We start from the raw sequence: 26999 nt of genomic DNA on the forward strand, positions 1-26999 counted from the left end.
TCAAATCCACCTGTAACTCTGTAAATCCAGGCTTTATGTTAGGCCAACAAGCACGTCTTAATTACATAATCATCATGTTGTGCTGAGCCCCTCTCTGAGCTTTAGGGATGAAAAGAAGTCCAATTACCTTGAACTCTAAAAATATGGGATCAGTAGCAGAGCAGGGGATTAAATCAATATTATGGTCCAATTTAAGGCAATGCCCCAGTAACAAAGCAGAGTAATGGAAAAATCAAAGCACTCGATGTTTGGACTCTGCAACATTACTCATCTGGCCTCCTGAATGGAGTCTTATCTTGTCATGACAACAGCATAGAGAGAGAGAGAGAGAATAATTGCCATGGCAACAGGTCACCTTGGGGTGGAGTAGCTTATCTTCACCCAAACTTGCTTCAGGTGAGCGTTGAATGAAAATTTTTAAGTGGCATCGTGACAATCGTGAAGCAAAAGAAGAACATGATTGCCACTTGGCGCTGTCTGTTTTCTGCAGCGTATTTGTGTCAGTCACCAGCTGACATGTGACCCAAGCATCAGAAGGATATTCCTCCAGGATGCTGCGGCAGATGACTGACCTCCATATGACAAGATCAGAGAAGGAGGCTTTGATCAACGACCAGATCGTCGTCTTCCTCTTATGTTCTGCCTTCTTCATTCCTTCCTATCCCCTCTCTTTCTCTCTCTGTGTTTCCACCTTAAAGTTAATCACTTTGGGGAAATATGCTTATTTGCTTTCTTGTCAAGAGTTACATGGACAGTTTAAACAGACAACATATAACACGTCAATCAATGAGCTTTAGAGGTGCTGGTGAGTGGATATTCTTACCTTTGGACTGAGCCAGGCTAGCCTTTTCTCCTTTTCCTGTCTTTATGCTAAGCTAAGCGGCTATAACTGTATATTTACTACACATAAGCATTTCCCCAATACGTGTTCCATGGATGCACAGAAAGGCTTTCCAAAGAATACACACAAATGCATGTTCATCCAAAAAGGCTCTTTAATTGGTCTAAGTGATTAATTACAGGGTGAGGGAGCCGGGTAATATAGATACTAGAATAGCTTTCAATTACCTCATTTAAATTTGATCATTAAACAGTTAGAGGGGATGGGAAATAAAAGAGGGGTGATGAGGGAAATATAAAAGACTGGAAAAGAGAGTGATGAAAATCTTAATATAGGCCAACTGATAGAGTTAATACAGTAATAACAAATATTTCAGTAAATCAGCAACAGCTTTACAAAAAAGAAAGAAAAAAAACGCAGAATGTGCCAGAAGTGTAATTAGAAAATTTTAAGAGTGACTATAAACTTCTATCATATGTAGAATACATGAATATGACACTAACCAGCCTCAAATAACACATTTTCTCTATATCGATATAGTACTTAGAATACAGAATCTATTTATTGTGAGGCCCTGTGTGATGTTGTGCTGTACTGTAGCCTCGAGCTGAGACCCAGTGAGGTCAACAAGAGTCCAAGGTTTAAGACACCTAGTGCTGGTCAATGCTGTCCCAATACTTTCATCATTTTTGCAGATTGTGTTCATATGGACTGCTTTCACAAAGTCTCTGCTTCCTCTAACTCATTGCTAAATGAAGACGTGAAGGGTTTAGCTCCAAAACATGAAAAATACTTCATGAAGTTACCTGAAATTCATTAACAGACGTCTCAAAACGATTATTTCATTCTAGAAAACTGCTGCTCTTCTGTGTCTGGAGTCAAAATGTTTTAATATTGAATGTTTTAGTTTGGAATTAAACTCCTCACATGTACAGTGGGGTCCAGAAGTGGTCTCAGACCTTTTGGATCCCACTATACGTGAAAGCAGTCTTCACCAATCTTGCTACAGTGGCTGCTTTGTTTTTGGTGGCTGTATATTTAAAGAGACTATCCCTTATTCTTCCACTATTTCTCCCCCTGCTGTAAACAGTTCATCTACTCCACGACACCCAAGACTGAATCCCAACCACCCACGATAAAATATACACAACACACACACAGCATGAAAACTCTGGTTATAGTTTAACCATGCGCCAACACCGTGGGACTGTTGTAAATCTTAGTGCACATTAAAGCACAGAAAAATACACAAGCGTTGTCGTAAGAAAGCAGCGAGTAAAACCTGCCAACTCAATCTCCAGCTTTCCACAGCTTTCTTGAGGATAAATTGATAACAGTGCAGTTTTCTTATCTTACTTTAGCGTACATCAAATCGGTCCTAAACTTCTGCAGACCCAAACTTCTATTAATTACCACACAAAGTCACATAGAAAATTAACACTTACTTCAAGTCATAATTTTCCCCCCGTTTCATTAATCTAACCACTACACCCTCTCCACAGTGGTCTTGTTCTTGGGAACTCCCAAGTGTCCATCTTATGAGGTCCTTTTGGCTTCACCATCAGACCTCAGACTCCAGACTGGACACCCGTCGCCAGGGACGAAGAACACAGGGGCTCCCTGCAGGCTGGCCCCCTGCTCCATGACATATCTGAGCCTCTGATCCAGTCTGGGACCCCTGATAGACCCCGTAAGCCCCATACACACTGTCCTGGTACAGCAGTGCCCGCTGGCCCCCACAGCGCCCGCCACCACAGGCCAGCAGCTGGCAAACTGGGCTGGGGCTCGGGTGGCTGCTGGAGGTCTGGCTGTGGTGCTGCAGGTCCAGGGGGCCGTGGTAGAGGGGTAGTCCTGGATATGAGTTTAGGTAGTGGGCGTACTGTCTGCTGAGCAAGCTGGTGGCTCTCCGCACCATCCCCCGCCCAAACCCAGTCCCATGTCGCACTGCTTCTCCGTATGTGGGGAGGTGGGTGGAGTGGGAGTAGCGCAGCCTCTGGCCCTTACGCCCATTGGGCCTCCTCTGGTCCTCCCTTATGTGGAGGTAGGCCTGGTTCCGTGGGAGGCACAGGTTGTTTCGAAGGTGGGCGGGGTTGTAGGCCTTGGCAGGTGTGGTCGGTGTGAGAATGCATGGGAACAGGTCTGGCAAGGTGGAAGGTGATTGGCTAGACAGGGATGACTGGGATTCGTCGAGCTGGCGTGTCTGCTCGATACCCCAGGTCGCTTTAAGGAAAGAGGGGCGGCGGTGCCGGCGTCTCCCTCTCAGCACAAGGTCCTCTGGCGGCCAGGAGCTGTAGTTCTCTACCAGAGGACCCATGCCCTCCCCTGAGTAGATGCTGTCAACACTGGGCGTGGAGATGTGGTTTTCTTGGAGGTGGTTGGCTTTCAGCTCACTCAGACAGACGGGACTTTTGTTGCTCTTCTCCTGGTCCCTGTGTTTCCTCCTCTCCACATCCCCTTCCTCACACTGGAAACTCTTGGACCTCCTTTTCCGTCGGGAGAAGCCGGCTTGGACGTGTGGGTTCTGAGGCGAGGACACCGGGTGAGAGGTGTAGATGTCAGGCAGTTGGAGATCAGCGTAGGGGATGAAGGGCGAGTGAGGATGGGTGTCTACGTAGAGTCTCCCTGTGGTCTGGTAGTGGTGTGGGTGCTGATGAGGGAGTGGCTCACCCACAGCCAGGTGGGGGCTGCTGAGGCTTGACACGGGGAGCGGACGGTCATACAAACATGAAGACGAGCGAGTCGGGAGCGTGTAGCGGAGCGGCGTGGGCCTCGCCACGCCCCTCTGCTGTTTCAGAGAGGTAACAGCAGTCAGAGGTGGCGTCAGCGAGCGCTGGGGGAGGGAGGAGTGATTCTCCGTAACATAAGCAAATCCTCCAGGCGCGGCCTCTGTGGCGACTTGTGGAACACGAATAGGCAAGCTGCCGCCATGACGACTCAACTGCTCTATGGTTTTAGTGGCGTTGTCAAGGGAGCTCTCAACATTGGCAGTGGAGACCAGGTCCTTGGCGGTGCGAAGCATCTTCAGCATGTTTGCTTGGGCATAGTTGGAGGTGAGGTCAGGTTTGGCCAAACCAGATGAACGCCCAGGATCCTCCATTCCATTGAAACAACTGTAAATACCCTGAGAGATGGAGGAGATGCACAAAGAATGAAAATGAATGAATGAATCAGCTAATTATTTGTAATTAAATCAATAGTTAGTCACAAACTTTTAACCTTGAATCAACCTGGTCGTCCTAAGGGGATGAGATTTTCAACCAATTTGTGCATCTCAAAGTGACGATCCACCTCCTAACTAATAAAAAACGCCACTGGCAGTAAAAAAAAAAAAAAAAAAAAATCTGATTTCATTAATATCTCATTTTGTCACTGAGGCAAGACTTAGTCACAAATTCATTATGCATTCTCCCAGGACTCAAAGAAAAACAGTTTAAGCTGAGAGGATTGCCCCAATAAATGCACACGGACACACATGCCTAAAGTCCCCTGCAGAACAAACCGTCTCTAACTGCATGGACAAACACAGCCAAATCCCATGACTGCTTTCTGCTTACAGTTGGCTGAGAGATCCTGAAAGAGCCAAATTTAATTTGGCCCTTGGGGCCGCCCCATACGGATTAATGATCAGATTGCCGTTTAGCCGTTAATCTGATAAAGCCCAGATCCAGGCACAGTGGTGTAATTACACAGTAGAGGAGCATAGAGGCTGGTGTCCACAGACATTCCCCTGGCTGTAACTTCCGCCAGGGCTTTTTGCCTCAATAGCCACATTCCCCAACAACACAGCATCGACAAACTGGGTACTGATTTAAGCTAACTGCTAATGAATGCTAAGCAATCAAAGTTAAATGCTGAGTAAACCAAAATTAGTGCTGCTTTTCTTTCTTCTTATCTCTCCTCTGTCCCCTCCCCTCTGCTAAGAACACAGTGTCATTTTAGCTAATTTTATAATAAGGATACCATGTAATTATATGCAAATACACATCCATTTAAACAAATTTTTCATCACATAAAAGCCTCCTCATGTAAAACAGCATATTAAATGGAAAACAAAGCAGCCAACCAGCCACTTCAAGTCAAAACAATCAGCCAATCTTTCAGTCACTCAACCAAGTTGTCACTCAGCTAATCCAATTACAGCCAGCCAATAAGTCACCACACAAATAATCAAAGTAAAAAAAATCAGTGAAGCTAATTTTCAACACCACTTCCATGAACTTAGGAATCAGCAAACCAACAAAGGATTCATAAATAACAAGCAACCCCCATCTCCGAACAAATAAAGACTCATCAATCAATGGACTAATTTGAAAATCTCACCCTACTGATGGCCAACAGGAAGTCAAGTTTGTGAGACTTGTGCAGGGAGTGTCGTAGCTTCCAGTAGAGCAGGTGTTCCCAGGCGAAAACCAGCAGGCTGAGGCCCATGGCCACCAGCAGCATATAGAAGACGCCCGCCATGTTGTCGATGTCCAGCTTGCTACTCATCACTTCGTTCTTCTCGTTCTGACAGATGCCCGACAACCACACGGTCTCCAAGCGCTGGGTGTCTCCTGTAGATGGGGGAGTATGAGATTACTTGACAGGGCAAAAGAAGAAATGGAGGTGTGACAGTTTACAATATCCTGAAGATAGCCGCTCCTGCAAAACGATCTCTGCTGTTTTGGATGTGTTGTAGAAAGCAATCATGAGCAGCAGTCTGTTGTTTCTTTCTCTGCACTCCACCACAATAGACTCGAAATCAAACTCTGACTGAAAGGTTAAAGTGCTGACTATGAACTTAAGTAAAATCCTGATATTTGATGCCAAAGTGTTTGCAGCAGCTGAAGTCTATGATCCACAGGCATCAGCAGACACTTGGTATTTTCAGGGGTAATCCTCTGCCAGGCCTGGACTGCAGCCACCTTCACTTACTGCTTCTTTCAGGGACTTTCTCCATTTATACTGTGTTAATGTCATGTGGGAGTTGATTTCCGGTTTACAACTAGCACTGAATAATATGGGAGTGGCTGGAAAATCAAAATAAAGCGGATACTTCCATGATGTTTGGCAACTAAAAGCTAATGTACTGGATATAGTGCTATGTTGACTGTGCACAGAAGCTTCACTGGATATTTAGATCACATGCTTCATACACGCCATTGATTTATTCACTATGTTTGTCACGTTTGAGTTATGTTCATTTTCAATTTGCACATAAAACATCCTCTTCAGCTGGAAGTCAGAACTCACTGATTGATTCAAGTGATCCAAAAGTTTGCAAAGATACCCAATATATCAAGCTGACATTTAGTCTAAAAAATGATGCCAACATTTCCATGTGGTCGAATGCTGCAGCATCAAACAACATAGGGTCTTGGGTTGTCTTTATTATTCTATTTCAGCAGCAGGCAGCAAACATGCATACATCAATTCTGCCTTCTTTGTTCTTTGGTGGAGTAAATGCATTTCACCATGCTGACAAAGCACCTTTTAAATGAGAAGAATTTACAGTGCTTGAACACATCTCCATTAGCTATCATTACCACATAAGCCACTCCTCCAGGCCTCCGGAACAGGTGGCCACCTCTTGTGCTGCACTCTCCCCAGCGGCCTCAGAGGAGCGCGGCCCATTTTATCACTCAGTTACCGTATGTCGACCATAAACTCGCTATTTATTATATCATCATGGAAAGCTCAGAGTGGGAGTGAGCGTGTGTATGTGGGGTGGTCTTAAGCTCTCAGAGGAGGGAGGATATTAACTCCACACCGGTGGCCGTCATGGCGAATGTGTTTGTGGGTATGTGTAGGTAGGATGTGTGTCTGTGTGTGCGTGTGTGTGTGATGGAGATAATCATATCCCTAACACTCCCTGCTGTTCTGCAGGATATTAACTCTTCCCTGTAAGCCCACTTCCCTGCTGATACAGCACACACTGAACTGGATTGATGCCAGTTCCGTGGTGCACAAACAGTGTGCCAGTGAGAAAGAAAGTAATACAAACAGATAAAACAGAGAAAAAGTGTCAGAGCGCATGCGCAGGCATCGGTTGTGTATTATAACATGTAAGGTTTGGATTGGTGCCCACCGTCTCCGAGGAACTGCAGCAGCGCCAGGTCAATAAGCCTTTTCCAGCGGGAGTCCTTCTGCAGAGCGATGCCGTATCCTGTGGTAGCGAACACTTTCCCGCTGCCAATGGTCACCAGCTTGCAGCCCTCATCTTTCCCAGCCATGTAGTTCAAAACAGCAGCGTCGTAGATGAAGGCATCCAGCTTCCTGCAAGCAAATAAGTCACCTATGTCTGAGAGAAGGTTTGGCTCCTCCAGAGTTTAATATGTTCCCACATACATACACTGTATTTACATTTTAATGACTCCTACAGCATCAATGGGTTTGTTTGTTTTAGCCCATTAGATTCAAATAGTAAAGACTTCACATTGCTGCTCATCCCTTTTAAAAGCATAATATATGGGCTTTTAGATTTTTCCTAACTTGCAGACTGCGGTTGCTTCAATTAATTTCAAAGACAATCTGTTTACAGAGACTTGACATTTACTTGAGATTGGTAATCCATCATCAGAAGATTTTTGAAAAAGTTGGTAATGTTTACCACGTTCACCTCCTTAGTTTAAAATGTTAACATGCTAACATTTGCTATTTAGTCCTAAACACAAAGTGCAGCTGAGGCTGTTGGGAATGTCATTAGTATTTGGATGTAATTTTGATCTGCTTGTCGCACTTTGTCCGTACCAAACTTAGCCCCAGTTCATCTTGCAGATTTAGAAATATTTCATTGGCGAAGTGAAAAGTAAAAACTTTGACTTGTTGGTGTCGTCGGATGAAAATTTAGGGATTGCAAAGTCACTGTGATTCATCCTTTGATATCTGAACCAAATTTGATGGTAATCTGTCCAAGAAGTATTGAGACATTTCCCTGAAAACAAAAATTTTCAACCCCATGGTGGCACTAGAGGGAACGTCAGGGCATCACCAAGGTCAGTAGTGTCATTTTCTGGTGACCATGAAAGTCTTAAGCAGCTTTTATTGCTATCAATCCACCGACATTGCCATCCCAAGAGCCATGCGGCTAGCATGGCTAAAAATAAAGGAAGTTGACTTTCAATCCACACTGGAGGTAGGAAATCAGTCTAACAAATACAGGTTACAAACAATTTGTAGGTATTGGGTTCAAATCGTGCAAAATCACTGGTGTAGTTCCTGAAGCGTTTTGAACTTGTACTCTGTGAAAATGGGATGTTTGACAGCACTTTTCTATACAAATTAAGCTGCACTACAAAATGATTTCTTCATCTAAAAATACACCCATCACATCGGCCTAATTCTCAAACAACACAAAGCGCGTCAAATCTCTGCTGTATCACCCAAATTATAATCATTATTGCTATGGCGTCTTAGGGAGGATCAGTTACATATAACCTCCTGTTTAAGCATGTTATATAGTTCAAATATTTTTAAAAACTGTACCCGGTTTTGAGGCTTTCTAGGGCTTCCTCCACCCCCTTCTGGTTGTATTTCGTCATGTGTGTGTGCATGTCAGGATAGTTGCTGCGGATGTTCCTCTCTGTGCTCCCGTTCGGGACCGTCCCAAAGCGAAAAGGAGGGTAATGCTCGTGTGGTTTCTGGAACTGTGGGGAGATAAAGGAGGGTGAGAGGAAAGGGAAGGGGGGAGAAGATATGAGTGATGAGGGAGACAAGAGTGTAGAGGGAAGTAAGAGAACAGAAGATTTAGTAAGGAGAAGGGGAGAGAGAGAGAGAAGGGAGTAAGGAGAAAAAGGAAGAAGAGGAGAGAGACTGAAGGGAGTGAGAGCAGAATAGGGGAGAGGGGAGAGCAGGGGATGACAGAAAGAAAAAGGTGAGAAAGAAGAAGTAGAAGAAATGGTGATGAGGTGATGAGGAGAGAGGGGGGAAAAGATGACAGAGGAGAGGGATGAGGGAGAAGAAGAGAGAAGAAAGGCAAAAGAAAGAGGGAAGAGATTGTAGAGATTGAGATTGTAAAAAGTAGAGAAAAGCAAAGGAAAGAAAAAATATAAGTGGGACGAAAAGGAGGAAGAGGAGAGTGTAGGGAGAGTTGTGGAAAACAAAAATGGAGGAGGAATGAGAGGCAAGTAGAGAAAAGGAGGGCAGCAAGAAAGAGGAGACAAGAGAGGAAGGGAGGTAAGTGTAGAACAAAAGAAAGAGGACAGAAGACGAGAAAGTAAAGGAAATGGAAAGGAAACAAAAGAGGAGAGAAAAAATACAAAAGAGAGAAAAGCAAAGGAAATGAAATAGGGAACAGGGGAAAGGAGAAAAGAGGAGATGAAAAAGAGGAAAGGAAACAGAAAGAATAAGGAGAGAGGAAATGAAAAGAGGAAAAGAAAAGTGGGGGAATGAAAAGAAAAGGAAAATAGATTGGAGAGGAAAGTAAAAGGAAGGTAAAATGACAGAGACAAAAAAAAAGACCAGAAGTTGTGAAAAGAGGAGAAAATGGGGAAGAAGGGAGTAAAGCGGACGAGGTACTCCTCAGTTAAATGAAATCCATTTTAGACTCATTCCATTTTCTTTTTTTTCCAGAACTGATCTAATGAGCAGCCAAACTCAATACTGCATGAATGGACTGGATGCCACTCACTCACCTCAATCTGATTCAATCTGATATCAGTCAACACACATCTGTTTGAATGATTTCACTGCCCACAGATGATCCTAATCCGCTTCAATCTGCACCCGATCGAAGTTCACATTTCACAGGACGAAGCAGAAATACGTCCGTTAGAGCTCAATTAGACTGTAAACAGGAAAGACCTATTCATCTTGGTTACGGCATTGACCTTTTGAGCTGAGCGCAAATGAATGGGCCAATCAAAATGTGAGCGTGTGAGTGGGTGTGTGTGTGTATGCGTTAATATAATCACTCTTCAGCTGCAGCAGTGATGCTTTCACTTTTTTTGTTCGAACAAAAGCCCACATCACAGAGATAGAGAGAAGGAGAGAGAGAGAGAGGGAGAGAGGGAGACAGAGAGAGAGAGAGAGGGAGAGATTATAAATTAAAGGATAAGTTCACATTTTTCAAGTCTAGTTCTCACATGCACTGAAAGAATTATTAGTGGCTGTAAATGTTCCTCCTATACATTCTGGCCACATATAAATTCCCTCTGTAACTGATTTCAATCTAAGTCAAATGAATTGTGTGTCTTCCAAAGTTACAGTCTTTTATTGACCAATTCTGCTTTGTCTCACTGCCACAGCTCAACAAGACAATACAGAATCATTTCATTTATCTTACCGAGACTGCTGAAGCCTCAAATTAGCTTCAAGTTGATACAGCTGTGGCTCCACCTCTAGTTGTTTCCCCTGTGTTTTTTCCTCTTTCCCTGTGTTTCCTGTGTGCCTGTGTCTGTGCACCGGTGTGGGCACGGCTCCCCTCTCCTGGCTCCCTTCCCCTGCACACCTGAAGCCCCTCCACTAATCTGCTCATCAACTGCAGTATATCTACTCCGGCTGTCCAACCGTTTCTCGCCAGATCGTTACCGTGACTGCAGTGGTAGTGAATGTCTCAGGCCAACACTTGTTGTCCAATCTGCTTTTCTTTGTGTTCAGCATCACTACTCACCTGCCAGTTCCTCAGCCTGCCTCTTCGCCTGATTGCCTGCTGTTTCCAGTCCTCCAGCCGGTCACTACCAGCCAGGCTTCCCCCTTTTCCTTCCCTGCTCCCTCACTTCCTTTCTCCAGCTCCCACTGGATTCAGAGCCATTCCAAATCCCATAAAAAAATGTCCTAATCAATCCTAACCTTGTATGACTTCTGCATCAGGGTCCTGTTTGTGTACATATTACAACTGAACTTTCAAATGGACTGTTGTCCCCCATCACTTACTGTACACATTAGAAAAGGATCTCTTTGTGGCCAGTAATGGACAGGAGGAACAATACAGCAAGCAATAACTCTTTCAATGCATATATGGGCTTGTCAGTGTTGTTTAAAGATAGACTTGAAAGAACTGTTGTCAGCAATTCCCATGAAAAGGCCAAAACCAACAATGTATTTCTCCGACTATTACAAAATGATACCTGTGTAACTTACTCCTCTGTGTCACAGTCGATCTGAGTTGGTCCAAATGACATTCAGTCTAATCAGGTTTATCATGCTCCTGTTGTATTGCCATGGGTCTTCAGTCTGTGTGTCAGTCTATCTAATCATCAACTAGCAGCTCCGATTACGTGATGCATGATAATTAACGCGAGATGGAGAGTGTGAGCTGTGAGGTGATAGCACTTTTATTTTACAGGTCTGTAAGTTCAGACTCATTTCATAGTAATTTCCAACAATTTTCCTGTGAATAATTTTCATTTTGTACTAATTATAGGAGAAATAGAGTTGTCAATTTGTACTTGTACCAGTTAATTAATGCCTTTTAATTGCTGGAGTTTATTTATGTGGGGAATACACAATAATTACTGACATTTAACAGAATCAATGTAAATGTGCCGACGTTTGCTCAACAGCAAAGTTGTACCTCCAAACTAAAAGCGAGAGTAAACTAGAGATTCAGTGCTGAGCAATTTAAAGGGACCGTCTCTGTCAAGGATTTCATATTTTCCCTATAATAGTACCACATGACAACTTTTCTCTCAACGTTCCTTCCAGACTTCCTTGGGAATTAGTTGGAATTTACAGCGCGGTGTGACGGCCCTGTGGCTCTGCCTCTACGGTTGCCTTGTCCTTCGTTGCTGCTTCTGTGTTGTTTCCCTTAAGGTCCTGGTAGGGGGAGTTGGCATTTGTGCAACTGGGTGCACCTAGCCAGTTCCTCCAGAATGCATTTAAGTTCCCATCTCCATTGTCTCTCTCTCACTCCTTCACTGGATCTCCCCCTTGCACCACATTGTTTATACCAACACTACTGACCTACTGACTACCCATTTAATAAATTCAATTGATACGTTTGGATTTCTTTTATTTAAATAAATATGATTTATTCGTAATTTTAAGTTGAACTGTGTGTTTTTCCCTCCGCTTGTCATGGCCTAAGAGCCGGGTCGATTGGGCAGCTCTTGAATTGGTGTTGCATTATTTCATTTCATTTATTTATTTAAGCCTCGAAGATCATTGAGGTTTCCTTCATTGTCGAGACACAGAAATACAGTTAAAAGTTACAGGACAACACTCAGTGAAAGCATTTGCACACTGTGGTGAGGTGGTTTAAGATCATCGTCATCATTGAATTGTCCAGGTGCAGTGACTGTGACAATCTTGAGAGTGTGTTTTAGATAATTCCATGTGTTTGGTTTGCAAAAACTAGTTCAGAGTAAAGAGGACTTGAAGCAGAGGATCATTAGCACAGGGTCCTGTGTTCCAGTCCTGCATAGATGTTATATAGGGTGGTGAATGTCCAATAAGGGCTTTAGGGATGAAAAGGTACAGGTTTTTATTACACCTCTGCACCAGAGAGGACGAACCAACTTTGTTATACAGAATGCAGTGTCGAGTGGGATAGGGATCTCCGGTAATGAATCTGAGGGCAGACTGATAAACTAGTAGGGGTTTGAGAGTGAAAGCTTCAGCATGTATGTAGATAATGTCACCATGCTGCTGTCAGTGATGGTGTTCTCAATGTATTTGGGCTGAACATATTTTGAATCAGGTCAAATTATCCTCAGGTCACTTACAATATTAATGCTCCACAGGTTCAGGTAGGTTTTCCCCCAGATATTTTTATGATGAAGAGTTCTGTTTTAGGACTGAATGCCACTGGGAGCAGTAGAAGAAGTATTGAGAGAAACACATTGTTGGTTATGGTCTTCTTCATGGCATTTATTGACGATAAGAAAAAGACAGAATACCACCAGCCTTATCCTTTAAACCTGCGTGATGTGAACCCGGTCAGCCTACGACCCTAAACCCCTCCTAATCCTCAATCGTGTAGGATTGCAGAATTAAGGGGCAGCTGAGGTTGTGCTGTGTGGTAATTTATATCAGTCTTTTATGCTGTGGGACACAATGCATCTGCATAAAGTTAATATAGTCAGTTAATACAACCATAGATCACTGAGGTGGCTCTGCTGATCCCTGCCTGGGAGTTGTTTTCGCTATCTGTGAAGAATGAAATGCTTTCTTGTAAAGCTCCTCTGAGGCCCTGTTACCAGGTTGAGTGTGTTGTGTGTGTGTGTGTGTGTTTGTGTGTGTGTGTGTGTCTGTCTCTGTGTGCACACACACATTTAAGTGGTAGAGGAATTTGTGGGCGTTGTTTTCCTCTGTGACTTGACTGTTTTTTTTGTTTTTTTTTTAAATCTTTTGACATTTTGCGGTCTTGTTTTAGCAGCGTGAGCGAGACAAGAGCTGGAGACGGCACAGGGGGAATATTGATGGACAGACCGAAACACTGACAGCACAAGTCAGGACTCAGACACCATCTGTATTGACAGAAGGCAGTAATTGATTAGTCATTCATGCCACTGAGCTCCCCACTGATAGGAAAAGGACAAAGACGTTCATAACAAAGTCCTTTTACTTGACTTCATCTTGAAGGCTTTTTGCAAGTCTTTTGTCTCTCTTCTGTTCATGGTTTGTGAGTCAATGCAGTTGAATTGAGAAAGGAGGAGATGATGTAGCATGAGCTGGATTCAAACACAAAGACGTGGTTTCCTCCATATCTCATGGCTCCACAAAAACAGCCTGCTCTCTGTGCGTCTGAGTGGACTTTAAATAGCCGTCCTGCCTCATAATCACTCTGAGGTTATTATTCCCAGTAAAACTCTTGTCTGTTCAGTCTCTTACCTTCTTGTCGGAGAGGCCCGACACTGTGTCGATATACTGCTCCTGGATCATGAAGGCAGCCAGGTTAGCGGTGTAGGAAGCCAGGAAGATGACGGCGAAGAAGGCCCAGACCAGAACCATGATCTTACTGGTTGTTCCTTTGGGGTTTTCAATGGGGACAGAGTTGTTGAAGACGATGCCCCACAAGAGCCACACTGACTTCCCAATGGTGAACGTTGGACCACCAGGAGCTGAGGAAACAGAGGGGGTAGAGAGTAAGACAGAGTGGGTCAATATAACAAGGTCCTGCAATCAACACGGAAACATCCCAAGCCCAGAGAGAGAAAAGAAAGAGCTCTGTTTAGCACTTTCTATAAAGGACGGGTTTGTGTCACATCCAAAAAGATAGTAGTGTGGCCAAGGGGTATGTCTTAAGATGCACTTAGGAAACAAAGAAATGGAGGGTTTAAAGTTTCCTCTGTGGTGGTATGTAGTCATACAGATAGTTTTGGTTGTATATGGGATCTCCCTCCAAGATTTCTACCTCTACCCCAAATAATGGAGGTGAGTGGGATTTAATTTGTGGTGCTCAAAGCTTTCAACAAAAAAAATTACAGCTTTGAGATAAGTTATGTTGTGAATTGGCGCTATAAAAATAAAAACTGACTTGACTTGAGGTTTCAAATAATATATAATTTCAAGGTAGTGAGAAATCCAGTACAGACCATAACACACTTAAAGTGGCGCTACCAAGGTGAAAGCCCCTCCACAGGTATGACAGTGTACAGTAATTCAAAAGGCTAAGTTTTGGTTAAGCTTAGGGAAAAAAACAAGTTGCCTAGGGTAGACACAACTTCGGTTGAGGTTGTGGTACGGCCACTGTTATAGTTAAAACTTACATTGACTTTAAGTAGGAAATGGAAAGCAAACACCCAGTCCTCTTCCTTCTGCAGACTGCTTTGCAGCTCTATTACATCGTTACACTGTTTCCTCCTTTTCTCATAATTCCTGCAGCTGCTGTAGGGGCTTTGTCATTTGAACAAAAACACATGTCATTATTGGGCATTTGCTCAAGTGGGACTATTTTAGGGACTATTTTTTTCAGTGGAAAGTATTAAATTGTAGAAAGAAGCAGCAATCTCAGAGACAGACATTTTGACAAGAAAATATGAATTAAAACCAAAATTATCCGCATGGCCCCTTACCACCAGAGAGAGGTAAGTAAGAAACTACAGCAACACTTGTAATATAAAGAACAATTTTACTGTAAGAACAACACATTTCCGCTTGTGGTTTTGATCAGGCTCTGACAATAAAGTTGTCCTTTATACTTCAAGTGTTGCTTCTTCAGACTTTTTCCCTTCTCCATGCACCTCACAAGATGGTGAAACTGTGTCGAACTGATTACATTGTTTTAAAGTCCCATTTTTGTTTACACATTCTCTCATCAAACGAAATATGTCTACTGTTCACCGTATAAGTATTCACGAGCTATCTCATGCCCTTCTGCAAACTTCCAAACAACAGGAACAATTTCACAGCCTCGGCCCGTTTTCCATCGCTCTCTGCCACCGTTGCTCATGTGCAGCAACGAAGGGTGCCACCGCCATCAATCACACTTCGATTAGCGCAGCGACGAATGCTAATTAAAACAGGAAAATGACCTTTCGGACCCGCAGACAAGGCACGCTCTGTCAGCGCTGCATTCTGGGATTGATTAGCCCTCTCCCCAAAATCCTGTTGAGGAACTCTTAATGTCGCAGGATGTGCAGATGGGGCTGGATTTAGCGGCTTGCACACAGGCTTACTGTGAAAATGCTTTGTAAGATGCAAATTAAGAACATTTTATGGATCTTTTTTTTTTTATTTATTTCACAGCTCTGGATATTTTTAGATGAAGTAAATACAAATAACTAAATATATTTTGGCATATTACGCTCAGAAAACAGCAGACATTGCAAAATATGTGAGATTAACAAAATATGATTTACATGGAAATCTGTGGGATAAATATGGACTTTACTGGACTTTTCTCTCTATTTTACTATTGTGATGATGCTGTAGGGATCATTCACTCCTATATCATCCACTGTACTTTCCACTAGTAAAAGGGAAACAAAGAGGCGTGAAACTCACCTTTGGCGCTCACCAAACTGCGATTGTAGCCGACTGGACTGAAGTATTCAAACACAAAAACTGTCACCGCCACGACGGTCAGGCACATCACAAACATCATGACCCACACTGCTGGGCTGTAGGGCTCTGAAGGAGGAGGAGGAGGAGAAGTGAAGGCACAAACATAAAGGATTAAAAGAAGTCTCTTTTGTGCTTCTTGCCTCTGAACCTCAGCCTGTGATGGAGGTCACCATGTGTGGTGGGAGGATAGCAAGAGGGAGAACGAAGAACCGACTGATGTGAAAATGAGAAGGAGAGAAGTGCTCCGTTCATTTTGTGCTGAATTTTGTTGTTTGGGGTTTGGAAAAAGGGATTTAGGTGTGTGCGTGGCACGTAAGGGGATTTAGTTGTAGGCTCCAGTTATCATCGGGATAAAAGCTTAATGGGAAGTTTCCTGAAGCGTCTGCAGAGACAGAACTCGTTTAAGTAGGCCATCCTGGGAGAAGCTGGTGACACAGAAGGTGGCAGCAACATGGCTCACATGTACTGTAAATGACACTCCAGGATAACGCATGTATTGAACTAACACGACCAAAACAAAGTGGATGTTGCAGTTGTTTTTTTTCTTACCAAGGAAGGCAGATGGGGAAACTGTCCCGTTGCTGCGGGCTACCATGACGCTGATGCCTGTCTCAACAAACGGCACTGAGAAGTCAATGATCTCTGAACGCTCCTCGTTGATAGTGAGGGAGCCAATGGCCATGTCAGCTCGTCTATAAACAACCTGAGAGAAGAAAGACAGACATAAAATGAGTGAGGCATTGACAGTGAGCAGCAGTGTAAAAATGTCCTTTCCTGTATTTATTCTGCATTTGTACCAGAGTATTTTATTTGTTGGTAAAAGAGTTCTGAATGTGTATATTTTAACCCAACAAAATGTCCCAACAGACTGCTCTTCTTCGTTGAAAAGAGAGCAAATTCTAAATTTCATGAAATACCTTTCGAACATTGAAGCCACAATGCAGTAAACACATTGTGCTGTACAGTAAAGTGCGACTTCAATAATGGCCGCCTGCAGAGATTAATGGAAAAATATTTCTCACATCATCTGAGCATCCAAGAGAAGAAGGCTGCAGCTCAGACGTGCTCGTATTCAAGGTATCTTTCCTGAGAAGCTGGAATTTTGCAGAGAAATCTTTTTCTTCATAAATGTAGCACACACACACACACACACACACACACACACACACACACACACACACACACACACACACACGAGTACGGACCCCGAGCAGAGCGCTTCAGGCAGAGAAACACAAGCAAGAATTCTCTCCAGAGGAACACCTGTTCAGGACGTTTCACTTTCAGATGCACCCGTGTTTGATGTGGCGTTGTGTGCGGGAGGAAAAGTGTGTGTTAGCTCCACGGCCTCACACCACTCACCTACATAAAACCCATCCAAGAATCAAAGAAACACTCTGAGCCAAGCTTTTGTCACTTAAGACACTGTGTATCATGACTATCATCCACCAACTGTTCAATAGCGCGGAGGTCACTATATATATTTACTACAAGTCCTTCAGTACTTCTTTGAGGTACTTACATCACTAGATCTGTGTGGCAGCTGTACCAATTACTTAATATTTCATAATCAAAAGTAGTAAATAAAAACCTTTTCAAAATAAATGCTTTTCAGTCAGTCTTTTTTTAGCTTTGTGACACAATTGATTTAAGCCCTTATCTACAGAGTAGTATGTATTGTTCTCAGCTGGTGGAGGAGCATGTAATCTGCTCCTCTGGTCTGAATGCACAAAAATTCCCAAACTGATTTTCACACTTCCTCCTGCTCCGACTTGATGGGACATGTGCTTCAAAGCTAATTTAAGATTTGAAGGCAGGTGTAGTGAACTTAAACAGACAATGAAGGATTTGCTGGCAGCTGTTTTTGTTGTTGTTCAGTGAAGAGTTCAAGTTTTTTCATTCAAGTCATTTTGATAAAGCTGCAACAATTAATATTTTTTAAATTAACAATGGGTAAAATGACAGTGTGTAGTTCAGCCAAAAAGCTCTGATAAACCCACCATATGCTTCCTGCCCAGCACTAAACAGCATACAAACAAAGTAAAGGACGGGCTTGTGAGACTCCTCACAAGATGATAATATATCAACTTGGAGTTTACAACTTGCTGGAATGGATAACGGATAGTTAAAGAATAGTTACTATTACTGTATGCAACGTTCCTGAAACTGTGGGTCAACATTCACTTCTGTTTTCAGTGGCATCTAACATCAGTGATGATCCTAGACTCTCAGGGGCCAAAGGCAAAGAAGCCCATCGAAGAACCACCCCCACATGGAGACTATCTGCAGACGCTAGATGTTCCATAGATGCCTCACCTGCAGATTATCAGTAGACACTACCATTTACAGATGTTGCCTGAATGCCTCACATGGAGGCAATTTGTAGACTCTAGGTACAGCACACATCATCAGGGGTCCCTGATGATCAGGGGTCCCTGATGATGACAGATTGGTGGATGAACATATTAACACTTTGCTCTAATAATTGTGTGTAGAAGGCCACTAAGCAACTCAAACACAGCTGCACTGGCTGCTCCATTCAGGGATTTTCTCCTCCTTTAAATAACTCTGCCCTCATTCTCACCTCCCCAATCATGCCGTTCCAAATCCCACGGACCAGCTTGCCGTGTTTTCCGTTGGTGACCAAGTAGAGGTCATAGGAGAACTTGATGGTGCGGGACAGCTTCTTCAGGATATCTATGCAGAAGCCCTTACAGCACAGTTTGGTGTAGGACTCTGCATGGCCAATGATGCTGTGTGAGAAGGAACGAGAAAAAGCAGAGTCATACAGTTTTGTCTCAACATCTTGTGATCAAAAAGCCTCTCTGGCAGCTGGGACTGTTGCTATCTTTAGCTCCTGTGATTCTTCTTCTGTGTTTCACTTTGTTTCGGGGAGTGAGTGCTAAATAGTTGTGGGCTGTGACGCTGACACTGACCATCGTCTACGACAGCAAACTGAAGGGCAGGCGATGGCTGGTTCATTAGCTAAAATCAATGTCTGTTAACAAGGTGTCTTTCAGAGAGACTGAGGAGACGACCAAAAATTGACACACACACACACACACACACACACACACACACACACACACACACACACACACACAGGCAGCGTGACAGAGCCCACAGTGAATGGTTGAGCGATTGTGGCCTCTAATCAAAGGCCATTAAGGTGTGCAGCATTTTGAGGGACACACTCACTTCCTCTCTGTGGCCTTGTTATTTAATGGGGTGTAGAAGAATAGAACAGAAGGACAGGAAATGGTGAAAAATAATAGAATGAAAAAACAATGGAGAGCAGCTTCAAGCAACAGTGGACAATGAAAGTTATGAGCAGACAGACCAAAAATGAAGTCGACACACTTCCTGAGGAAAAAACCCTCTCCTTTTCTTTTTTGTTTTCTGCTTCTTCATCTATCCAGCTGCCAAAGTGGAGGTTTAAAATCTATGAGGGCTGAGTCACAGTGTGTCTGTGTGCGCGCGTGTGTGTGTGATTGAGATAACCTCATGTCAATGAGTCAGCAAAAGAGCTGAAGACAATAAAGAGAGCATGAGAGTGAACAAATGAGGTTGAATGGAAAAAAAAAATCAAGCACATAATTAACATTCAGGTTGATTATTTTCAAAAGTGTAAGTGTTCATTTTAGACAAATTCTAAGTGTTTTTGAAAGGCTCCCTTCTTTCACGGGAGTCAATAGCTCTGATAAACGCAGCGTTAATTAATTGCTGCAGGAGCTGGCCACCTGTCGTCATTATACACACTCCACTAACAATGCACACACACACATGAACGCAGTTAAACTGGGCCGAGTCTCTCCGTCTCGCACACAAACACACGCACACACGTACAGTGCAGGATCCTCTGAGGATTAGCAGCAGTTGTGTTGTGCTGTGTGTTCTCCACAAAATGCCCAGAAACTAGTGCAGCGTGGAGGGAAGCACCATGAGGGAGTTGGACCAGAGAGAGCGAGAGAGGATGATTCTCAGGTGAACGGCAGACAGGAAGCACAAGGCGAGCAACCAGACGAGGCCCTGACAGAGAGGCGACTTCAGTTTGGAGGGAAAAGAGGGCAAGACCAAAGGAGGACAGACTGAGGAGGAGGAGGAAGAAGAGGAAGAGGAGGATATTTGAAATTACCATCACTGTGATCAAGTAGGAAAGATAAAGAAAGCACTGGGCTACCGTTACAGTCAACAAACCATTATTTCCAATAATGATAAGTTGATTGTCTTCTTGATTAATCTATAAAAGGGGAAGACACACTACCGTGAATGACCAAAAGTATACAGACACCTGGACATTACACCAGTATGTGATTGTTAAACATCTTATTCAAAACCACGGTCCTTAATCTGTCGCTGTAAGAGCCTTCGCTCCTCTGGGAAGGTTTTCCACCAGATTTTGGAACATGGCCGCAGGGATCTGCACCACTTCAGCCACAAGAGCAACAAGTCCTCCAAATTAATTAATAAAATATCTCGTTTTTAACTGCCCTTTAGAACAACACATAGAAATATTCACTGATGTGACGCCACTATCGCCAAGTCAACATGCACAAAAATAAACCCTTTATGAATCACAACTCTTTGGTTAACGTTCGCTTCGCTTCTAGCACCAAATTGACTCGGTTAAGTAAAAGGAAATATTGTCGTTCGGCTTGAAATTACTACTTTATTAAAGTTAGGGGACCTTTTCATTGTGGTTACAGTAATAACCCAGCGGTTTAAGGTCTTGGAACGATCGTTGTCATGCTTAAAAAAAGTGGGTCGACTGTTAATTTGCCACAGGAAATGGACAGCACTGTTTGTGGTCAAATCAGTCAGATTCCTCCATAAAATTCCTTCCAAACTGGTGCCACAAAGTTCAGAACTCACTACTGTCTAATATATCATTGTATGATGTAGCATTAAGATTTCCTTTAATTAAAAATTAAGAAACTATGAATAAGTCACCAAGACCATCAGAGCACAAAACCTATGTGGACAAGCAGCCCAGTATCCCTCAGAATTCCTTTCATATTGGATGACTCTAGACATTTTACATGCTATGTTAATGTTCAGTGACAATGCAGGAAGTAGTAGCTATGCCCTTTATGTAACGAAGGGTGGCAGCCGTCCAAGTGCAACCATCAATTTTAGCTTTTTTAATCTTTCCCTTGTATTTTTGCTGATGAAATTATTTAAACAATTAACAATTATCAAAACTTTTGCTGATTAATTTTCTGTCAAATCACTTATTAATATTACATTAATCCAGTTGTTCTGCACAAGTTTACATTACCATCTGCTCACTGCATGTTACTATATCATATAGCCAAGATTTCCATAGTTGGATTTTAGTGTGGGATTCCTGCTCTTAATCAGCTCAGCTCTCTGGCAAAAGAGAGCCCTTATCTGGCTATAGAAAGGGTTTTTAATGAGCAAGACAAAAAGTTTTAATCATGCTAAACATCTGCTCAGCAAGGAAGCTGCTCAGACACAACAGCAAGATTAACTGATTTATATAGCAGCAGTCTTGTCTCCCTCTCTCTCTCCTTCTCCCTTTTTGTTGGTCACCGTCCAAATGGGACATGCCAGCCGGAGAGAAATGGTGAAAGAGAAACAGAAAGAGGGTAGGATGGGATAACATTGTCCCATGCTATGACAGATGTCCCCATGTTGGACAGATAAATCTTCTTTACTGGCAATCAATGTGCCATCGCACCCAACAACCACCGTTACATATTTCTCTCTATAATTAATGTGCCAGCCATGGTCAGCTCTGCAATCTGCATAAGCGATACATACCTACACACACATACACACCTTTGTCTTACCATATTTGTGGGGACCTGTCATTCACATAATGCATTCCCTGGCCCCTTAGCCTAACCTTAACCATCACAACTGAATGGATAACCACTATCTCCTAACCCTCAAACATTAATTTAAACATCTGGGGTCCACAATTTTGGTCCCCACAGACCCAACGAATATAGAAAAACAAGCCCACATGCACACACATGTGCACACACAGTATTTGTGTATTGTGTGGACATTTCTCCCCAAACCTGTTGTTTTACTGTTTTAGGGGAACACTCCTCTCCTTGCTGTACAAAGATACAACACAAATGTCACTTCAAATATTAAAGACAGAGAAGATGCAGTGCAGGGATCATGTAGCCATTGTAGTATTGATGCCACAGTCTGTGTTCACCACAGACAGTTCCACTGGAGGCTGTGGAGGTCTCCTGTTTGATAGACAGACATCAGTACATCAGTATGTTCAGTACTGACAATTTCTGAAAGAAAATTACAAAAGCAGTTTTGCATTTAAATTAAAATGAAATAAAAATGAAATAATAATTTTGTATTTCACTTTTGTTTTTTCAAGATGACTAGAAATAGTGGCCCAGTTGTTATTACTGCACACGCTGGTGCAGGGATGTCTGAGTGTTTTATAAACGCACACACTGCCTCCAGAATGACAATGGGGTCACTGAATTTCACAAAGGAGGTCACAGCAGCAGTAGAAGATTCAGTGGATCTCATAGTGACACTTAGTGAATGTTTTACACCAAACATTACCAGGCTGAAATAAATCTGTTGCCATAAATGTGAAACTTGATACCCTCTGAACCCATTTATGTAAGCTTTCCCAAATCTGTCTTATAGCTGTGTATGGTCCCTGCTAAATAAACTCTAAGCAAGAAAAAGAATAAGGCATAATTCGCAAAATTATTAAATATTCCTTTGGGCTCAAGGACACTTTACTACCATAAAAACACCCTGTTGAGCTGCTGATCATTCACCTTTTTCCATAAAAGTATGTGTTAAATGAATGAACTTGAGTAACATGTCTGAAGGTTGCATGTGCTGCAGGATTTACTTGTTGTGTATTTTGTTTAATAATGTGAGGGAGCAGCCAAATGTTGTTTGATTTTTTTCCCTTTTATACATAATAATAAAAAGGGAGGCATTTTATCTGCTTTTGAATGTCAGAATGAAGAAAGATTGAAGCAGTGATTGCTTCAGATCTTCGAATATATCATTCACAAAATATTTGTCTTGGTGTGTTAACTGCAACACAAACTTATCTGTAAAAGTTGGGTTGGCTGTACGTTCAGTATGGTTCTACCCCGCTGCAAATAAACAACACAGCAGCATGAATACATAGCAACATGATCAATAACAGGCAGAGAGAAAATCTTCCAGTGGGAATTAAGTTAGAAGTAACAAACCTCCAGAGTGAAATGAAAGTGTTACAGTGGGTGAAGGTTGGGGTGAGGAAGTCTCTTGCCAACAGCAATAGCAACAGCAAGAAAACATCAGCATACAGAAAAAAATGTGTTTGTGAAGACCTTTAAATAAATTACCAAACCACTGCAGTGACATGTGGCAGGTTAGACAGAACAACATTAAAGTTGTATCTGTTCTCATGGTGATTCCTGCATTTGTTGGTATTCAGAACATGATGTGTGTCCTCTGGTCACAATTAAAGATGATTAATAGATTCTTGGCATGCTGCACATTACACTACACATACACATGCACAACTCCAAACACTCCAGCAATGAATTGGGTGCATAGTCGTGCAGATGGTCCTCTTGTTTAATGTGGGGCAAAGAATGAATGCGTTTCAGTTATAAGCCATCATCAGTGTAAACAATAGTAGTGGATGTGACAGTTCATATAGATAGGTGAGGTTTAACTTCCAATCGACAAACAAAGAGAATACATGATTGCTTAATGAGAAACATCCTTGAAAGAATCGCCCAGAGGAGACACCCCTAGGTGTGGCCATGACAACAGCATCACACGATGACAAACAGCTAAACTGAAAATTCAAGATCAATTATCCACGCCAAGAATTGCTACTAAAGAGATACCTAATAGAAAGTGATAATCTATTGAATATGTTGTTCTGGGGCTGTTATTCTAAAGTCCATGAAATACTGGTCATTGGAATCAAATCTTTTCTTGTTCAGTAAGTCATTGTCCAGAGAAAATGAAAAATAAAAGCTTTTAGAAATATAGTCTGGTTTCAATAGATGTGTCATAAACTCTTAAAATATTCACAGAAAACCAAGAAAAACATTTGTAAACAAGAATTAGCCATTCTCTCACTGATGAAGAACAAAGATGACCACGTGAAATATTTAAGTAAATTTAACACCTCGCAGATCACGGGAGGAAAGACATAATAATAATAATAATATGTCCGTGATCGGAAAGCTGTATGCATTTCCCAACATTATTGATTCATATTAGGTTTTATGCATCACAGACAGGCTTTGGTAAAAGTGTTTAGTCCTGATTTTAACCTCCTATTTTTCATCTCGTAAGCTACTGAGGTGTAGTTGACATGTAAATTATAATGTGTGCTAAAAGTACTGATCAGCTAAGGAAAGAGACTGTCAAGTATTTTAAATAAGGATCATGTTTCCCAGCTGTGGTTGTAACATATATTATGTGGTTTCTCGGAGTGGAACCATAAAGCTAAGCTGACAGAGCGGTTGATACTTTGTCAGATCTGCCATTAGATTTACGACAGACTAGTGTTTCTATTGTCTGTGTTTGTTTGAACATAATGAAGACATTGTGTATTCCTGGTGAGCACCAGTTGTAGGCAGTCAGAGGTAATAGCTGTTTAATGACTGTTTTCTGCCATGCTGTGATCTGAGTTTGACACCAGAGGTGTGTTTTTAAAGTGCTTAGACACTCAGCACACACAATTACTCTGTTTTTAATGAAGTGAAGAGGTTTGCAGTGTCTACTCAGAACTAAACTAGGGCAGAGAAATGGAGAGGGAGGGTGCAGATGTCTGTGTGTAGCACTGGGTATTATTTAAATGTTTCCACACTGGTGCCGACACAATACCTGACTTTCTGTACTGATACCAAAATGACGCTTCACTTTGAAATATATAATGTTATTCTAAACATTTTTTTATTTAACAAAAGTCAACATGGATGAGAAGGTCTGGAAATGCTCAGAATAATGGAAAGTTTGCACAAAGAGTTGCAGTTTAAAGGGGCTATTTGTCAGTTTTCTCTGCTGCTGAACTAGGTTTCTTGCTGGATGCAGGTGGCGTGAAATATGAAATATGATTTCTGAGCAGCACTATGTCTTCATGGCAGACTGGAGGCTGCAGTGAGTCGCTATCAGAAAGGGACAGAAACAAGACAGGCCATGGCTAGCTGGTTAGCATGCTAACTTCAGTAGAAGAAAAGACGTCATAGAGACAAGAGTTAACACGTTAACGCGTTTCTTTCCTCCACTGGAGACAGCTCTTGGTGAGTAAAAGAATGAAGTTTGATGCTGAACTTGCAGCATTTTGTCTACACTGGTAAGTAAATAACTGTTAATGCTAACACTGACTATGTAGAAAGAGCAAAACTTACAGAATAGCTCCTTTAAAGGTAGCAGAGCAAACTGAACCTGCAGAAGAGGACAGTGTGACAGATGGTGGGCTATCCAAGCAGAAAAACAAAAGACAATCGTGAGAGAGAGATTGAAATATGGTGCTGGTGCTCGAGACAGTAAAATGAGACTCGTCCACTGAATGCCAATTTCAGCTGCATCAAAATTTAGACAAAATAACTGTTGCTACAACCCACCTTTACAAACCAGCCACTCAGAACTCAACATGACACACAATACACTGGCAAGTTAACATAATGCTACTGCTACACACACTTTTACCTCAAATCAAACTTCCATGCTGCCCTCTTTTCCCTGGCCAAGACCAGCTTCACAATATCCCTCCTCCTCCTCCTCCTCCTCCTCTTTAAGGTTTTTCAAAGTGTCAGCGCTGTGAAAAACAGGCCAGCTGTTTCCCTGTTTCAAGTCTTTATGCTAAGCTAAGCTAACCAACTGCTGAGCTTATATTTAATGGACAGACATGGGAGTAGCATGCCATTTCCAGCTTTTGGTACATGACAGTTTTCAATACCCAGTGCTACTGACACATTTCAGCTGGCACAAAAATGTTTTGGGTTCAATACATAGCCCTGCCTGTATCTGTGTCTCAATTGCATAATGTTTAAATCAGCATGTATGAGCAGACGTAAAAAGGTGTACATGTTTGTGTTGCTGTCTGTACCTCTCCGTTTGATTGGACTGACGCCTGCAGGGCACCGTGTTGCGGACACATGTGCCGGTGCCAGGGTCCACGTGCTCCACCATGACGAAGGGATGCTCCTCCAGCGTTGCCACAGTCAGGTGACGATCATCAGACACGTGCTCCAGGAAGCTGCCATACCGAGGCCAAACAGGGTAGCGGACCTGGAGGATCCCCCGAGCGTACGTACCCACCTGGAGAGGTAAGGTGGGAGACGAGGAGCTCATTGGTATCACGTACATGTATGAATCTCAGCCGTGACCTTCACTTCATGTCAAACCCTTCTCTTTCACCTGTTTTGTCTTTCCCTACTTCACAGGACGAATGATTTTTTAAAGAAAAATTAGCATGTGCTGACCTGGAGGAAGGAGATTAGAAGATGAAAGGAGAGTTCATTAATGCATACTGAGGAGACTTTAAAGTCTTTGAGTTAGACAAAAAAAAGAAAGAAAGAAAGAAACCAGAAACTAATACAAAGAGCAAACCGACTGCATCACATTAATAATACATCCCAGCATGTGTTGCCTTCAATCTGTGTTCATTTTGTTGACTGATTATTCAATTATTAATTTCCTTTTTTTCAACTGAAGAAACAAATTGAAATGTCATTGTTCATAAATGGGAACTGTTCAAGTGATAAGTGATATTTATGATGTGTTTTTTCTGTCTTTGTGTGTTGAAACTGCTTTAATAATAAAAAAAATGTTTTTGTGCTAAAAAAAGGTTTTTAAGCTGAAATAACTTCACAAACAGAGATTTTGACAGGTAAAAGTATACACTTACAATAAGTATTGAAAAAGAAAACGCAACAGATTGAGTTTTTTTAATGTCAAAGGGAGCCACTTGGGACCAGAACTGTTGTATAATGTCACATCACACAATGAATAATCCCATCGAAGTCTGCACTAAGCTCAGTGAAGCCCTCTCTGTGAGAACCAGGACTGTTTGTCATATCAACCCAACCTAATGAGCCATACTGAGCTCAGCCTGCGCTGACTTACTGCATGCAAAACTCGCTCCCTCACAGGTTTAATGAGACCTCTTCTTCATACCAACTCTCGATTTGTTCTTCAGCTCACTCATGCTAACGCTCTGCCTTCGTCATACATGGATGAATTACAAATCCACATCTGA

At 42.5% G+C, this 26999-nt stretch overlaps 1 protein-coding gene across 1 annotated transcript in view; it reads right to left on the reverse strand.

Moving 5' to 3' along the window:
• Nucleotides 1-2402: 2402 nt before the first annotated feature.
• Nucleotides 2403-26999, reverse strand: part of LOC111220152 (glutamate receptor ionotropic, NMDA 2C-like) — a 42418-nt gene continuing 17821 nt past the window's right edge. Inside the window, exons 9-17 of the mRNA XM_022743140.1 lie at nt 25848-26059; nt 18351-18519; nt 16316-16469; nt 15707-15832; nt 13592-13821; nt 8306-8466; nt 6909-7096; nt 5162-5394; nt 2403-3962 (exon numbers count right to left, since the gene is read on the reverse strand). Coding sequence (XP_022598861.1) covers nt 2403-3962; nt 5162-5394; nt 6909-7096; nt 8306-8466; nt 13592-13821; nt 15707-15832; nt 16316-16469; nt 18351-18519; nt 25848-26059 — 3033 coding nt within the window. The remainder of the gene's footprint in view (nt 3963-5161; nt 5395-6908; nt 7097-8305; nt 8467-13591; nt 13822-15706; nt 15833-16315; nt 16470-18350; nt 18520-25847; nt 26060-26999) is intronic.

Source organism: Seriola dumerili, unplaced genomic scaffold, assembly GCF_002260705.1.
Source record: "Seriola dumerili isolate Sdu_G_001 unplaced genomic scaffold, Sdu_1.0 BDQW01000068.1, whole genome shotgun sequence".
In the NCBI taxonomy this organism is placed as follows: domain Eukaryota; kingdom Metazoa; phylum Chordata; class Actinopteri; order Carangiformes; family Carangidae; genus Seriola; species Seriola dumerili.